Source organism: Oryzias melastigma, linkage group LG9, assembly GCF_002922805.2.
Source record: "Oryzias melastigma strain HK-1 linkage group LG9, ASM292280v2, whole genome shotgun sequence".
NCBI classification, from domain to species: Eukaryota; Metazoa; Chordata; class Actinopteri; order Beloniformes; family Adrianichthyidae; genus Oryzias; species Oryzias melastigma.
Genome location: NC_050520.1, coordinates 26,591,724 through 26,607,507, shown reverse-complemented (window position 1 = coordinate 26,607,507; position 15,784 = coordinate 26,591,724). Strand labels below are relative to the sequence as shown.

The following is a 15,784-nucleotide window of genomic DNA, read 5'->3' as shown; positions in this document are numbered from 1 at the left end:
ATTAGGAGGGAAAACAGAATTACGTAATTCTTTAAATTAGATTTCCCCCTCTGGAAATAATTCAGTCATTTTTCCTCAAATTACGGCCATCACGAAGTGCATGCTCAGTAACTTCAAATCCTCCCCCATGTTTCTAAATGAAAGGGTACAGGCAGCAAAGCACAAGAATCCAGTGTTGTCCTGCTGAAACTTGCTTTGGTTCTCCTTCAGAGCAGGTGCCTTCAGAAAGTACACTTTGATACATTTATTAAGCTGAGAGCTTAAATTGTCTCAAACTGTACAAAATGTAATCTTTCTAGATTTTAAATCGCTTAGAAACTTTATTTTTGGTCTTCCGATTGGATAAAATCCATTGTTTTAAAAGTTAAAGTCATCCTTCAGCAGTCTATTCATTTCTGTCCATGCTTCTGTATCTAGTAAAAATAAAATAAATCATCACACGTATACATTTTTCTAAACCATATAATTTAAAATGTCAGCTGGAGGCCACAAATGTGCATCTGCCCTGAAGGCTCAGTCTTAATGGGTAGGACTGATGTTTTGTAAAGCTGCAAATGTTATGTTATTAAAGAAAATGAAGAAGAATGCTGGTTTGAAGAGTCTGCAGTGAGTTTACCATAGGGAGAAAGGTTTTTCCTGAACCATATAATGAGATGTGAAGGAATAGTTTTGCCCTTTAATTTACCAGGGTGCTCCTTTGACTTAGTTATTGTCACGTAAAGCTGTGTCTTGGTGAGTGTGGTGTCAAAACTGGATATTCTGTTAAAAGTTTGAAAATCGTCTCAGGTTTTATTTGAGTCATTTTCCTGTTCAGGGATAGTTTGACAACTGAAGACTTGATGCTGCTTCCCAGCCGTTGGTGATCTCTATTTTATGGGGAACAAACAAACACTGCGAGTGGTACTAAAAACACTCAGGGTTTAAGTGTCAAACAAATGGCGAAGTGTCAAATGGTTTCAAATTGATTGCCTTTACATTTTAGTGTAATCTCATGATATCCAATACCACGTCATGGCATGCCGCTGGCCAACTAATGCTTCAAGGTCTATGACTGTGAAGAAAGAGAGGTGAAAGGGAAAAAAAAGTTGTTTTTGTGCAGTCACCTTGGGGAAATAGTCTGATGCTCTGTGGCCACTGAACTGCATCCATGTGCGGGCTGGCCTGTTGCTGGCTGCAAACGCAGACTCAATCGGAAGGGGGTGATTTACAGCATTTGGGAGCAGAGGAATTTTATGCATGGATGGTGGTGAAGACTAATTATGGTGCAAGCCATGTTATGGGTTAGTACTGTAACCTTTGTTTCCGCATAATGAAGGGAAGCTTAATGTGTCCAGCACATTGTAATCCATTTTGTCTAACCTCGTTTTGGTTTGGCAGATCTTTGGAACATGTGTTTCTTTCCCTCCACCACAAACAAGTGGTATTCTTCAGTTTCTTTGTAAAAACTAAAAGTATAAATGTCAAATGAGTTTTTTCAAACCAGCATGTTTATTTTACTAGTCAATAATACGTCTCATTATTTATTTTTACATATTAAAAAGTTCACCATGTTGGACGCACACAGCCCTTGTAAATTTATAAAATTTTAGCTTCTAGATTTGGGGAAAAAAAAATAAAAATAATTAGCCAACCTTGCCCAGATTGAGGTTACTCCAAATGATCAGATGGAGAAAGTCTTCACGAGTTTTATCCAGTTGACTCAAGAAGCACAGTTCTTTAATGCACACAAAGGAGAAAAGACAATTTAACCAAAATGTGTAATATCTGAATCTACTCATTACCATCTTCGGGTTTTATGTAACCCTTGTGCTGTCTAATGGGGTCCAAATGACCCTAGTCTTACATTGACATGTTATCCATCCTATGTTAAACGTGGATGAAGGTGGACAGAATTTTATGTCTGTCACAGACACCAGTGAAAATCAAAAATGAAAAAAAAAAAAAGTTCAGAGCACTGTCTTGTGGGGTCCAGATGACCCCACTCCCAACGCCAACATACCTACGATAGCATAAGAGTTAAAAAAAAAACAGCCTGATACTTGATTATTTGGTCTATATTACACTACACCATTAAAACACAAACAAAAAACTAACAACCCCAAAATGTCATCTTTGGTTTAAGCATCAACCTACTTCTTTACTTAAATGTCAAACTATTTTTAAACTTTGTTTAAAAAACAAAATACTATCTGTAAAAGTATTTTTTTAAACTAGCAGAAAAGCATTTTTAATGCAATAAATTGTTAAAAAATATTTAAATGTTTTTTTTTAAATAATGTTTTCTGCTTTAATAATTGTGCAATATCTGGAAAGTTAACTTGGAAGTACAGTAGTTATGTCTAGATTTGCAGAATGTTGTCAACACTACTTTAGAGAAACTTATTAAAGTCCCATTCCAACTATATTTGTTTTCTACTGTAAAATCTTTCCCAGTGGTCTTTTAACTATGATTATGCAGTTTAAGATAAAATCAGAAAGCCTGTGTCCTTTTTGAAGACATATTTTCTGTAAGGTGGCAGGTGTTCATTAGAAATTCTCTAGATTTTGGGCGACATTGTTGCTACAGAAGTTAGCCATAGTGAATTTACCATCAACCGTTTGTTTACTCTCTCTCCTGCTAGCTTAAAGCACCTCACAAGTCCAAGCTAACAAAAAAAAAAAAAAAAAGAGTAATATGGAGGAGCGCTGAGGAAAAAGAAGATGTTAAAATAATTTTTGTCTGCAAGTGGATGCATCCAAACTGGAGCATAGAAGGGAGACTTTGGCCCCCTCATGGCAGTTTCTGCATCACAAAGTCTAGCTTTTTCAAACGGTGTTTTTTCCTGCTTTGATCGAACTCTGTTTGAATAAAAAAAAAGATGCTGTTTTAATCGTTTAGACTTTAATCTTAAATAATTTTGTACATATCCTCCATCATGAACATGTTAAAAACACCAGAAACATCATTTTCATTGGAGTGAGTCTTTTAGAGAGCTGATAAATCTTAATAAACAACAAAATAGGCTTCCATCAGTTTTCCTGGGCTTCTCTCATTTATCCAGTTTGTAAAATTAACACCATGTTTATTCATCTTTTTTTTGCCATCCCTGCAAACCTGTTTGTACACATCATTTTTATGTTTTATAAAACCTCTTGATAATGTCTTCAATGTGTCCCAGCTTCCATTTTTATACTTTATCAACACATATTCCAAAGATTTATGAGAAACACACACTTAATGAAGAAAAAGTGTTACAAAATGAAAAACATTTATTGGACACGTTTTTTGCATTTCGATAATCTCCCTACTTGGCTGTGTGGATTGGGCCTTGTCCATAAGTGAGACACATGTTCTCTACAAGCTGACAGTATGTTTATCTGGCACTCCTCTCTAAGTAGAGTGTGACAAACCGTCCAGTCATACTTTAAAAGAAACTACTTCCTCCTTTTTCAAATATTGATGATTGTTGTGGTGACTAGGGTTGGATACGCTCCGCAGTTCCTTGTGTCCAACAGCAGAAGCTCTTTCTTGGAGGCTTCCCAAGCTGACTCACAGCTTACAAACACAGATGACCGTGCTTCTTTATACCCCTTGAACACCCCCTCTTCCCACCCACCCAGCTCCGCTGCTGGAACACTAGACCATTCTTGGAAAGTGAAATTCAATTGGTTTTGAGGAGAACACAGCCACTGTTTCAGAGAGGAACACTCGTCATCGGGATTACCTGTCAAAGAAAACTTCTGCATCATTTGTACTGGAGTTTTTGTGAAAGGACTACTCAAGAGGAGTTTATTTGAACTGACAACCCCACTGGTGTTTTACAGATTAGCCAATGCATTTTTTTTTCTGTTAACGTATGCAAATTTTAATTGGTGTCTTTGCAAGTAGTGGAAGCAAATGGCTGCTGGGAAGTTATTGTGGGTTTGTGAACTAAAACCAACTGTTAGGTGATAGATCTCACAGTGTGGAAATGATGGCCTGGCAGGTCTCTACATGAGTGTCATGTAACAGGATTTTCCTTTTCTGAGGCTATAATAAATCCTTCAAGGGGAGGAGGGGGCTGTGTCTGTTACAGCAAGTGTTAATCTTTGCAGCCAGATGCTGCTGAGGTGATGGTTCCAGCAGATGTACTGGTGAGGGTCACCCATTCCTCAATTTATGCATGGCAGTGAGCTCTTACGAATAAACCGTGGCTAAAATGAAGCATTTGAACCTTCTGACAAATTTCAACATCAGTATTTTTTTTAAGTTTAACACAAAAAAAATCAAAAAGACACAAAACATGTTTACCTTCTTCTATATCAGAGCGAGTGTAGCACCATGAAGTTTCTTATCTATGTTTTGTTCAGGCAGGCCCTAATGTTGAAGTACCTTCCTTGAACCCCCGTAAACAAACATATTATCTTCTTCTCGTCAGTTTAAGGCTCAGCTCACATTGTTGTGGCTTGTTTATGTTGTCTAAAGTGTAAATGCCTTTTACATGGAGGAAACTAACCTGTTTGCATTGACTATGAGATGTATAGTTTTCTCCTTAATGGGAAAGTTAAGAGATTAAAACTTGATTTTAATCTCACTGATGACTTATTCACATTTTTTTGTTTGCAGTGGTGCACCGTGAATGTTACGCAGCTGATGTTCCAAGGATCTGAATGGATTTCCTGTCGTCTAAAAGCCAACAGTTGTAGCTCCCTCAGCAGGATGCTGATGAGGCCAAGAATACTATTGTTTCTGACTTTCTGTGCTCAAGTTTTACACACACAATGCCGGCCTGCAAACACAGATGAAGGTAAGAATTTTTTTTTTTAAAAAGTGACTATTCACACGTAATTTTCTAAATACGTCCAAACTCTTCGTGGCTGTACGGATCTGGAGGAAGGGTTAAGTTAATACGTGTGACGTGTATTACGTGCGACCAACATGAGCTTCCATCAGTTTTTGTGCTGATCGCGCATAAATACGTACGGATAACATCAATCTTATTTTTAAGTGGCTTGGACTGCTTTTTTTGTTGTTTTTTGATTGAATGCTATAGGTATCTTGTAACAGTGTGTACTTGTGTGTTTGTTTTCACTTCCTTGTCTTGACTGTAGCTTTTGAAAAGAAGTCCATAGATAAGAAAAGCTTTGTTCTTTGTACTGGAATGTAATCCTGACAGACTCCAGACGTTGGTGAAGCCTGCTCTTTGTAGTGACAGTGTTCAGCCACAACCCCTATTTGCTCAAGTCTGATGTTTTTGAGTGCTCCTAGGTTTGTCACTTGAGGTTAGCAGTCTCTACCTTCATCTGCACTCCTCTCTTATGGGGACATAAATTTAAAAGATCTTTTTATGAAACTGTTTTCTACTGGATACGTATTTTTTTTGGAAACTAGACTTTCTTTCGAGAATTTAGCCCCAGTTGAATGTTACCCAAGTTCAGCTCTGAAAAGGGAAAAGAAGCACTGAAATCAAATCCTTAAAAATGCAATTCTTGGATGCCATCCAGCAGTGTAATAGCTGCCTGGGCTTGTGGGTACATCAGTTTGGATGTTTACACTCCGAACTGAAAAGTGGAAAACGGAAGAGGAATATAATAAAGTTCAGCATTATAATTGAAGTAATTAAGCAAGAAGGTCTCTATGGGCTCTGAGCCTTAAAATAAACGTAGAGTGGCTGTGTTTAAGTCAGAATGCGACAGGGAGGAGTAAATGACTCCCATCTGTAGCCTAAGGACAGCTTCACTACCTAAAAGTTTCTACTCTTTTGTAATGAAAAAATATTTGTTGTCACTGAGAGAGCGTTAAACTGTCGTGAAACTATAAATTAGCGTGTATTTTTTAAGACGCTACTTAAAAGCCGTTCTTCATCCTTGAGGATAGGTTTTTGGGTGTTTTCCCAAGCTGAGCCATAAATTTACACTAGGTTGAAGAAGTCTGTTTTACTTAACACTCCACCCAGTTCTCAATCACCAAATGGCCAGGTACTGTCAGTGGCTCTGCACTTTTTCTTCTGCTCCCACTCTGACATGTTCTTGGGAATGCTTCACTTTCCCCCTCCTTCCCTGCTGTGTGACGGATGGGTTCAGCTGTTAACAAACAATCGGGGCAGAAGCTCTCTGTTGCATTCCTTTTGTCTGGGATAGCGAGACAAAATGCTTATACGGAGAAAGCTCTCGTCTTAACCCTCCTTCATTGTTTTTCACCTTTTTTTTGTTGTCGCTTTCACATATGAAAAGAATATTCATTTAACAAATTTGGTTTGTTAAATTTCTGTCATTTAAGTTGCTCCAGCTGGAACTTTTCTGTAGTGTAATTGTTCATGTAGCCCCTTTTTTTAGGTTGAAATTATTTTAATTTTGACTACATTTTCTGTGGATTTCTCTTAAATTCTTGTGAGAATCTTGTTTACTCTCAGTCAATACAGCCTTTTAGCACTCTTTTTTTAATTTAATATAGAATCAGCATATTCCAAGTATTGCTTTTATTTTAAAGACAAAAAATGAAGCCCTTATTTTCTGATTGAGCATTATCACCACCTTTATCTTCTCTGGAGAAACTATGCAGTGGAATCTCAAGACAAAGATCATCACATAGTTGAGTCTCTACTGTCACTTTTTAAATCTAAAGCAGAGAAAGTGTGTATTGTTCTGATGATTTTTTTTGTTTGCATCTATATATACAAACCATTCCAGTTAATAAGTTAGTTAGATTTTTACATTTATGTGCAACTAAGAATAGTTGATTTGTTAGTTTGTGGAAAACTACATTTTTTAGCTTTTTACTAACAAAATGCATTTCTTTGTTGTTTGTGTCATAAATGACACTTAAAAAACTGTTGCTGTTTGTCAAATGTTAGTGGAATGAAGCTCCATCATCTGCTGTTTCAAAGGGTATTTGTGTCATGTTTTGTGTAAATTTGTGTTGCTTTTATTATAAAGCATTTCAGCGTATAGGCAACAACAATCTTACCACACTTGAGCTGCTGTGTGCTCTGCAGAAATATCTTTTCCTCTTAAGGCTGCATTGAAGTAAGGACTCATAGTTGACACAGTAATGTTCATGTCCTGTTTGGCATTTTGTAAACAGAGCATTTGTAAAAGGTTGTATTGGGGATGGACAAAATTACAAAAAATTCATTCCAGTATAGCAAATAAATGTATCGAAATAACAATATACATCATGATATATTATTTTTGTTTGTAAATTTCATTAATTAATAGTTTATGTAAAATTCCAAAGTGGAAATTGTTGTGGGTACAAATTTATTTCATTTAGAACATTTTTTCAAGCAAGACTTGTTTGATGTGGTCACATGTGCCGTGAAAATAACTTAACATGTAGCAGTAGCCCACTTTATAACAGTGTCTTCAGTCTGTAATTCTTTTGTCATCATCACTCAGTGCTGCTTTTGCTCATTGACCATCTGTATTCTTTATCATGGTTCTCTTGCAGTTGATAAACTAAATTCATTGTGTTGTAGTTTGTTTTCGATTTGTGTTGTGCCGAAAAAAGCACATTGTTGGAAGGAGTGCAGTGTAAGACAACCACCTGTAGATGTTTTACTGTTAATGGGAACTTGCAGATGTCTTGACCAGTTGTTAGTTTGGAAAATTATTTTCTCTAGAAAAGAAAAGTGTGTACAGATTTTTACATTTTTTGTGTTTTTTAATGCACTCTCAAAAGTGGAAAAAATTTTTGGAAAATCAGGACAGATTGACTATAAAGGTCAGATCGCCAGAAAAGACGCCCTTCTGATTCTGACTCAAGTGACACAGTCACAGAATTTACAACATTTATCAATATCCCTGATCTGGGGATTGTTTCAAAAATAAAAAACAGCTTTAAAAGAATGAATATTTTGACTCTTGGCATTATGTCATTGGTAGTTCTAAGACGGAGGTCGGCAACCTTTAACACTAAAAGAGCCATTTGGGCTTGTTTTCTACAGATCAAAATCTAGAAGGAGCCACGTAGTCTTACTTTAGCCTTTAAGAAATTTGGATTTGCATTCATGACCTTCTTTTTTTAATAATGTCAATGAATTTTATCTATTTTTTGACAAGAGCAAAAATATAAAAAGAACCTAGCATCTTTCAAAATCAGATATTTTTTTTTTTTTTTTTTTTTTTTTTTTACTTATGTTAAAAAAAGATGCTCTGTGCCAAACAGGGTCCCCTCAGTCCAATTCTGGGCAGCTAGTAATGTGCAGCACAAGATAGTATACTTTTAACTAGAAAAAGATCAAACTTTTTACCAAGGTTTTGCTTTGCATATAAAATCTGTTCATTCTGGAGGTAGCTTATCAGGATGTCTTCAGGTCAAGAGGAATGTAAAAACCTACATAGTTTATCATCTAAGTGCACCTCAGCCATCAATAAAATCTAAATTAAATAAATGCTAATTAAGTAATGTTTACTTTAAAGAATTCCTATCTAAATTTTCTTTTATGCGTTATATTTTATTTATTTTTTGTATTGTTTTCCCTTTTTGTCCTCAGCAGTCTTACATTGCTGGGTTTTGTTATTTTAGTTTGGGGTTGGACCTTGGTAGTCTTAGTTTGCAGGCTTTGTTTTCTTTTAGTAGTTTTGGTTAGGCAGCCATTAGCAGGGAGCTGCTGACTCAAATGGTTGACATGGCTGGGTCAGCAGTCTCCCGGACTTATTTTAGGTTTGGCCAAGGAGCCACCATGGAGAGATAAAGGAGCCACATGTGGTTCTGGAGCCGCAGGTTGTAGACCCCTTGTTTAGGATGACTGGTCATCATCAAGTATTGTTCTCTGAAACCAGTCTGTGTAAAATAGTACTGTAAAGTGCCTAAACTTGTTGCAAACAACAGAGCTTCATTTATAATGATAGACATTTTTGATTATCTAGACAAAATGTGTTATCATAACAGTTACCCCTAAGTTGTATGATGGAGAAATAGTGTGGATATGTAAGCAGCATGTGAAAAAAAGTGGTGTGCCGAGGAACTTCAGCTAAAGAAGAGGATATTTGGTAATATGGGGGTAGGGATAGTTTTAAAGCAGAACACATTTCCATTCAAGGAAAGACTTTCAAAACTATTTGGCTTGAACGTTAAAACTCTACAATCCAGTTCTGATTTGATGTGTGAGCTCACTGTGTAAACAGTGTTTTGTGCAGCACTGAGACATGTTGTTATTCTGCAGATTTACCAAGCGATGACATTGCAGGACAAATATGACTTCTTCCTATGTCTGTCTAAATTGTAATCACATATCTTTACAATGTTTTATTGGCTTTTACCAATCTTTGTGAGTTCAACTGTTTTTAAATAAAGCAAATTAAAATGTTATTTCTGTTTTTTTTGGGTAGAATCGCACAAAACGTGTTTTTGTGGCTCCCTAACGAAGCCATTTAAGGCATATTTTTAAAGCACATAGAAAGGAATCTATTTATTTTTCTTGCTGGCCTTTCAAAAACTGGTACATGAATAGAATAAACTATCCTTGCAGCTGTCAGAAAACGACAAGTCAGGGCATTGTAGTGCTGAGGATTTAATGGTCTTCTGTCAATCAAAAGATCATGCTGCAGAAGGAAAACCGTTTGAAAACTTTTAAAATATGTGTCAATCCAAAAGCCCAAGGGTTGCTGGTTAGGCATGTCTGCTAGCTAAACTACCCCACTTTTAAACCAAATGGTTCCTGAACTTGACACTTACAATTGTTTTAAAGCAGTGACTCTAAACCCTGGTGTTGAAGTACTCCCACCATGAATGTTTTACTTTTCCTGCTTCATACTTGATTCAGCTTATCAGCTCTTCAAAGACTTGATTGTGTGACAAATTATATGTTAAACAGTAGAATATATAGAACAGGGGTACTTTAGGACCAGTGTTAGAATAAATTGCTATTAACCCTTCTCCTATCTTATTGAGTCCAGATGACCCCATCCTATATGGATGTGTGATCCCTCCCATGACAAAGATCGACAGGATTTTAGGTCTGCCACAGACACCTGTGAAAAATCCTTAAAAAAAATCAGCATGCTGTCTTGTGAGGTCCAGATGACCCCAATTTTATTGTAAACATGCATAGGATAGCACAAGGGTTACAGGGAGATCAGGTTTAGAAACATGTCTTCAGCTGTTTCACCACTTGTTGAATTTTAAAGATCTATAAAAAAAAACCAATATGGTCCTTGCAGTCAGTAGACTGTTGCTGCGGGCCATAAATATTTTTTGTTTATTTAGGTTGAGTTTGCAACCTGAGGCTCTTGAGCCACATGCAGCTCTTTTATTCCTCCATTATGGCTCTTTGGCTATGAGGAAAGCTCCAAACTTAACTAATTAATTAATTTATGTTTAGATTTTTGACTTGTCAGATAGGCTTAACTGATTAAAATAATGGTAAAAAGTTTAATCTACTGTCAGAGCAACATTATCGTATTGCATTTACATGTATAGATTTTAAAATTATTTGGATTCTACACTAATGTTGTTTTTATTTACTAGTAAAAAAAGGATGACGTAACACAACAGTCAAAGCAAAATATCATGTTTCTTGCATTTTTAATTAGAGTAAATCTGCTGCAGTTGGAGGATCTGATTAAACAGGATGTTTTATTTTGAAAGGAACTTGAATGTGTTGTTGTCAAACGGGAACAAAGTTAATTTTGTTATATATAGAAAAACCCAGTTTAAGAGAACATTTCAAAGCTATATTCTATAAATAAATGGATTAATTGCCACCAAAACATGAAGTGTATTTTTTTTTTCAACTTTTAGGTGAAACTTTGCGGCTCTTGCTGAGTTTCGGTCCATAAGAATCTGGACCAAATGGCTCTTTTAACGTTAAAGGTTGCAGACCCCTGATTTTGGTCAAATGTGTTGCTATTATACTATCATGCATCCATAATCTCTGCGTTCCTGTTTTATGTTGAAGTAATTGTTCTCTCACCATTGCCATGATTTTTATTTTGGAAGTTGCATATTTCTCCCTCCTAAACAACCAGTACTGTGGTATTTAAAGTGTAATAGGTCAAACTGGTTACAAATGCTGGGAATGCTGGGTTTAAGGGGTAGCTAACAGGGTTGCTATAGTTTCAGCACACCACTGTGGCAGGTTTTACTCATCCCTGGGTTTGTTTACTCAGATAGTTGGCTTCATGTGGCAATTATGACAGTTTATGTGAACTTTGGCGTTTCTCAGACAAGTGTACTCTGGTCTTCTTGAGAACCAAAACCTCTATTTACTTGTAAATAGACAGGTGTGCTTAATTTTAGTGTAAATCCAGACAAAAATTCTGAGACCAAACAGCATAAGTGTACCAAAGGGAGTCGAGGATTTTAGCTTTGAGGATTTTACATGCATAGAGAAGAAGAAATAGCCAACCCAATCAAAATATGTGGGAATGCCACAAAGGGATAAACATGGCATAGAACTGCAAGTGATTATTAACTGGTGTGAAAACTGTCACCTTTTCCCCTCAGTATTATCCTAGTGTGGAATCACCCTTAACATTCAATCAGTAAAACTTGGTGATGGATGTTTTTGGCCATGCATGGCGCCAGTCATTTTTTAAACTGCACTTCAGTGGATGTAATTTTTTTTTCATTTTTTTTCTGGACGTAAACTGGCTGTGGATTTTTTATTCTTGCTCTTCTTTATGAAGAGCAGAACTTTTTAGAAACCAGATTTTGGCAAGGTATTACTGCAAAGACACTTTCCAATTTGCTTACATTTACAACTAAATACAATTTGTCTAAAAATATATTTTGTTTTCTACATTTGACTTAACATTTTTGCTTAGCTAAACTGTTTTCAGACAGCTAGTTACATAAACTAGTAAAAAGGTCTTGATTGGAATTAGGAAAAATAGCAGAAAATCAGTTTACTTTTTTTACAAAGACATTTTCTTTTTGTAAAAACAAATAATTTGTCAGAAGATAACATTGATTTCATATATATGTAGGCACCAATCATGATTTTTGTCGCTGTACCTCTTTGAATAAAAAATAATCAGACTAATTTTTTCAATTCATCATTAGTGACGGTAAGAATCTGCACTGAGCTGCTTGTTTTAATGCGAACTAGAGTTTTAGTAGACCAATGGGGATGAAGCTTACTTTTGAAAGCTGATGATCAGCAAAATATTTTTTGAGTTTTTTTTTTTTTTTGATGCAAAACAGTGGGTCCTATTTCGCTGTGGTGACCCCAAAATGGGATAAGCCGAAAGGTGAAGAAGTTTGTTGTTGTGCCTTCACTTCTGTGTGTGGGCCTACAGTAGAACAGAAGTCTACTATGAAAAATAAGAACTGTAAGCATGCAACTATGTTAAACTATTTAAACTACATGCTAAAAAAGATTAAAATATTAAAAGCTTGTTTTGTAATTTATTCTTCTCTCTTTTTACTTCCTGGCATTCTGTGTTTTGTTTTACTTTAGTAGAGCAGAAATTATTTAATGGATCATTCGTTAAGGAAACTTAGAATAATTTATTTCTGTTATGTACCGCCACAAAACATCAACTAGTCTGACATTCTCACATCCACAGAGGGCAGGAAATCCCAGAAGTCATTCACGCAGTGTATTGCTTCCTAGCTTGTCGTCAAAGAAAGTTCCGTAGACTGGCGCCAACTCTTCCTTTTAATTGTTGTTGCATCTACAGACTAACTGGTGGTCCTTTCTAAACCCCTTCATTTTAAAACCCCTCACTACAATATGCTCCCAAATTCCTCTCACAGTGTTTGTAATTAGGCTGATTATAAATTATGCCACTCAATTTTTGAAGACGCTTGACTGAAGCTGTGTTAGAGCATTCCAGGTGGACTGATTTGTGATCAAGCCTTTGTTCTTCTTTTATCCAATTATAATTGCAGCAGGATAAACTAAACATGCTCAACCCACAGGAAATATCTAGCACCTCTCAGGGAAGGATTTAAAATAAGTGCTTTGTGATACATGTCCAGACCATTTATAAAAATGATTTGTATAAAGTTAATAAATGAAAAAAATATATTTTAAATTTGGTGCAACTTTTTGTGTGTAAGCACAAGTGATGTAATGCAATTACAAATAGTCTTCCTGTCTGTGACTTGAAAACCAAACGGCAAGTACATTTTTATTTTTTATGGTTTTATGATGCTAGTGTCGAATTGGCAACAAAGATATTGACACAGTGTTATCGTTTACCGTTTATCATAAAAAGAACAAATATACTGACCAGACCCTGAATGACACAAAAGCATACTGACCTTAATTTCAAGAATGAACCACATTTTATAACTGTAACATTAAATAACCTTTTCTACATTTATGTTATGCTACAGAGATTTGTTAAAGGAATAATTACATCTGCATAAATTGGATTGAGTACCACTATACAATTTGATTTACAGCTTCATTTGTTTAGTGCCAAGTTTTGCTCAACCATGGCTTTTTTAGTCGGTTTGAACCTTTCCTGCCGACACGGGTCAATTTATAAACATACTTTTCATAGTTGCATTACAAAAGCCAGGTGTCTGTGTATGATATTTATCATTAATGTGACATTCATTGAAATTAAGACACGTATTCAATAATTTTAGGCTAAAAATTGTTCAGTAAATAGTGATAGACCTAAATGATTAACAGTGGTGGTTTTTAATTCTGTATAAAATCTTAGATGTAGCCTAAGGAATGTTTGGTGGTCTTTTCTCTTCATTTGATGTTTCTGGTACAACACTTTAAACTGTGGAGAGCTCATCAGAAAAACGTCAGAAAACAATGGGGGTTAAATATACTAAAGTAAAAGAGCACAAAATGTATTCAGTGCTTAATTTACAAATAAATACATTATATGTAATTTACAGTTTTCACTTTTGTGTTACTAAGAAGTAGATTCAGTATTTTTTACTCACTGAGCCTTTAGCTATCTTTTCTTCTTGTACATAAGATGGATTACATACATTTACAAGTATTTGTCTTTATCTTTCTTGTCAAGGCCCGGGTTTTCTTAATTTATTCTGTTTTCTTATTTTCCAAAGAAGATTCACTATATTTCCAATTGTATGGCCTAAACTGACAAATTATTTAGTCAAATTGTTTGTCTGCTGCTTTCACTTTACTAGAAGGGTATAATAATATCACCCTTCATTTAAAAGTGAAACACATTTGTCACTTATTTTCGTCTTCTGCAGGTTTTTGCAAAAAATAAACAAAAATTATAGAAAAGTAATGTAATCATTACAATTACGAAACAGTAATATTATAAGGTAAGATATCACTTACTTAAACACTAGATAATCTGTAACGTATTGCAGTTTGGAACTATCTTGAACATCACTGACTAAGTCGCCTAATCCATAAATCTAATTAGAAAAATTGATGTAGGTAATTACTTTTTTAGTATTCACATTTATTTTCTCTGCTGCGTTTTCCAATCTGTTTGCAATTTGATTCATAAATTGTTTACTTTTTTCATTTAGATGTTTGCTTTGAAACCCAAAAAGTGTCAAAGAAAAAAAGAACATATGTTTTTGACCATACCGTTACCTTCTCCAGCTGTGCTGATATTTTATCTTAGTTCTGTCTACCTGCTGATGTTTTCATGGATATTACATAACACACACATAAACTATGTAATACCTGTACAGTTGAGAGATAACTACCACATCATCCCTTAAAAATGCTCTCTAGCCAATAAGCATTAGTTACCACCAAGCAACAGTTTTCTATTTCTCTTTTCATTGATCAGATGTGTCCTGCTAAACTAAATTATGTCGCTAAGCAGTTTAGCTAATCTAGTTGTTAAAAGGATTTGAAAAAGCAGCTAGGTAAATAAAAAAGCAATTGCCTTTGCAAATCTATAAAATGAGAACAGCTTTCTTATCACATTAACAATTACTTGTTTAAAAAAAATCCTAATACAAAATGCATTTTCATACATGAACAATCAATAACTAATTAGAAAAGAGAAATTAATTACTCTTTTAAATACAATTTAAAATTTGGAACAACAAAACTCTTTGCAATATAATGCATACATTCGTTAATTAGTTGCTGAATTAAAAATCATCTTGTGCTTTTTATTTAATGTTTAATTTGTAACTAATCTAAACATTGTATTTCTTTTCTAAAAATGCCTATTTACACAGCACAGTTGGTATACATAACTTTACTTTATGTAGGACAGTAGCAATCTGTCAACTATGTGTGCTTGTTTACTCAAGCAGCACCCTTTTCTTTCTTTTACCTAAAGTTGGCTTAGATGCAGTTTGTCATGTTCTGTACACCAGGCTCATGTCAGAAAATACTCTGATTTCCACGTCTTAATGGCAAGAGTCTAAATGTCTCTTTGCCTTCCAGCTTTAGTTTTGTTTTTGAGGAGAAAGTTGATCCTCGCCCCTGGCCCCTTTTCCTGCTAGGATTAAAGGCCTGTCAGACATATGTGATCCAGGAAATACCTTTACTAGGCCCAAGTGGGGTCACCATAGCAACTGGCACTAGAACCTGCCACTGCTGGCCCGCTCCTTACTCGCTCCTGTGCACATGCTCACTGGCTTGTTTTCTTTTTTTCTCCCTGCCCCTGTATTGTTTGAAGCCCTTTGTTATGGTGGGAGGGATTAGTCAGGTTTTGCTGATGTTGTCCTGAGGTCATTCTATGTAGACGTGCTTCTAATGTTGTGATAAGGAGGAAGTGGATTCATAAATGTTCTTTGAGAATGGTTTAAAAAAAGCTTTTATCGAAGTGTTGTTTACCAGGGTGAAATCGGATTATCTAAACCTGTTTTTGTTCTCTTGCCGAGGGGCTGTGGTTGTTGTAGAAAAATGAAAAAAATGAGATTTTACTTTAAAGCACTGTTCATAGAAGCTCCAGGGAGGCTCTT

At 35.4% G+C, this 15,784-nt stretch overlaps 1 protein-coding gene across 5 annotated transcripts in view; it reads left to right on the top strand.

The window, feature by feature from the left end:
- Positions 1 to 15,784, top strand: part of fgfr1a (fibroblast growth factor receptor 1a) — a 37,932-nt gene that overhangs the window by 820 nt on the left and 21,328 nt on the right. For all 5 annotated transcript variants that reach the window (XM_024275243.2, XM_024275242.2, XM_024275246.2 and 2 more), the window contains exon 2: positions 4,586 to 4,766. In XM_024275243.2, coding sequence (XP_024131011.1) covers positions 4,613 to 4,766 — 154 coding nt within the window. In that variant the 5' untranslated portion in view covers positions 4,586 to 4,612. The remainder of the gene's footprint in view (positions 1 to 4,585; positions 4,767 to 15,784) is intronic.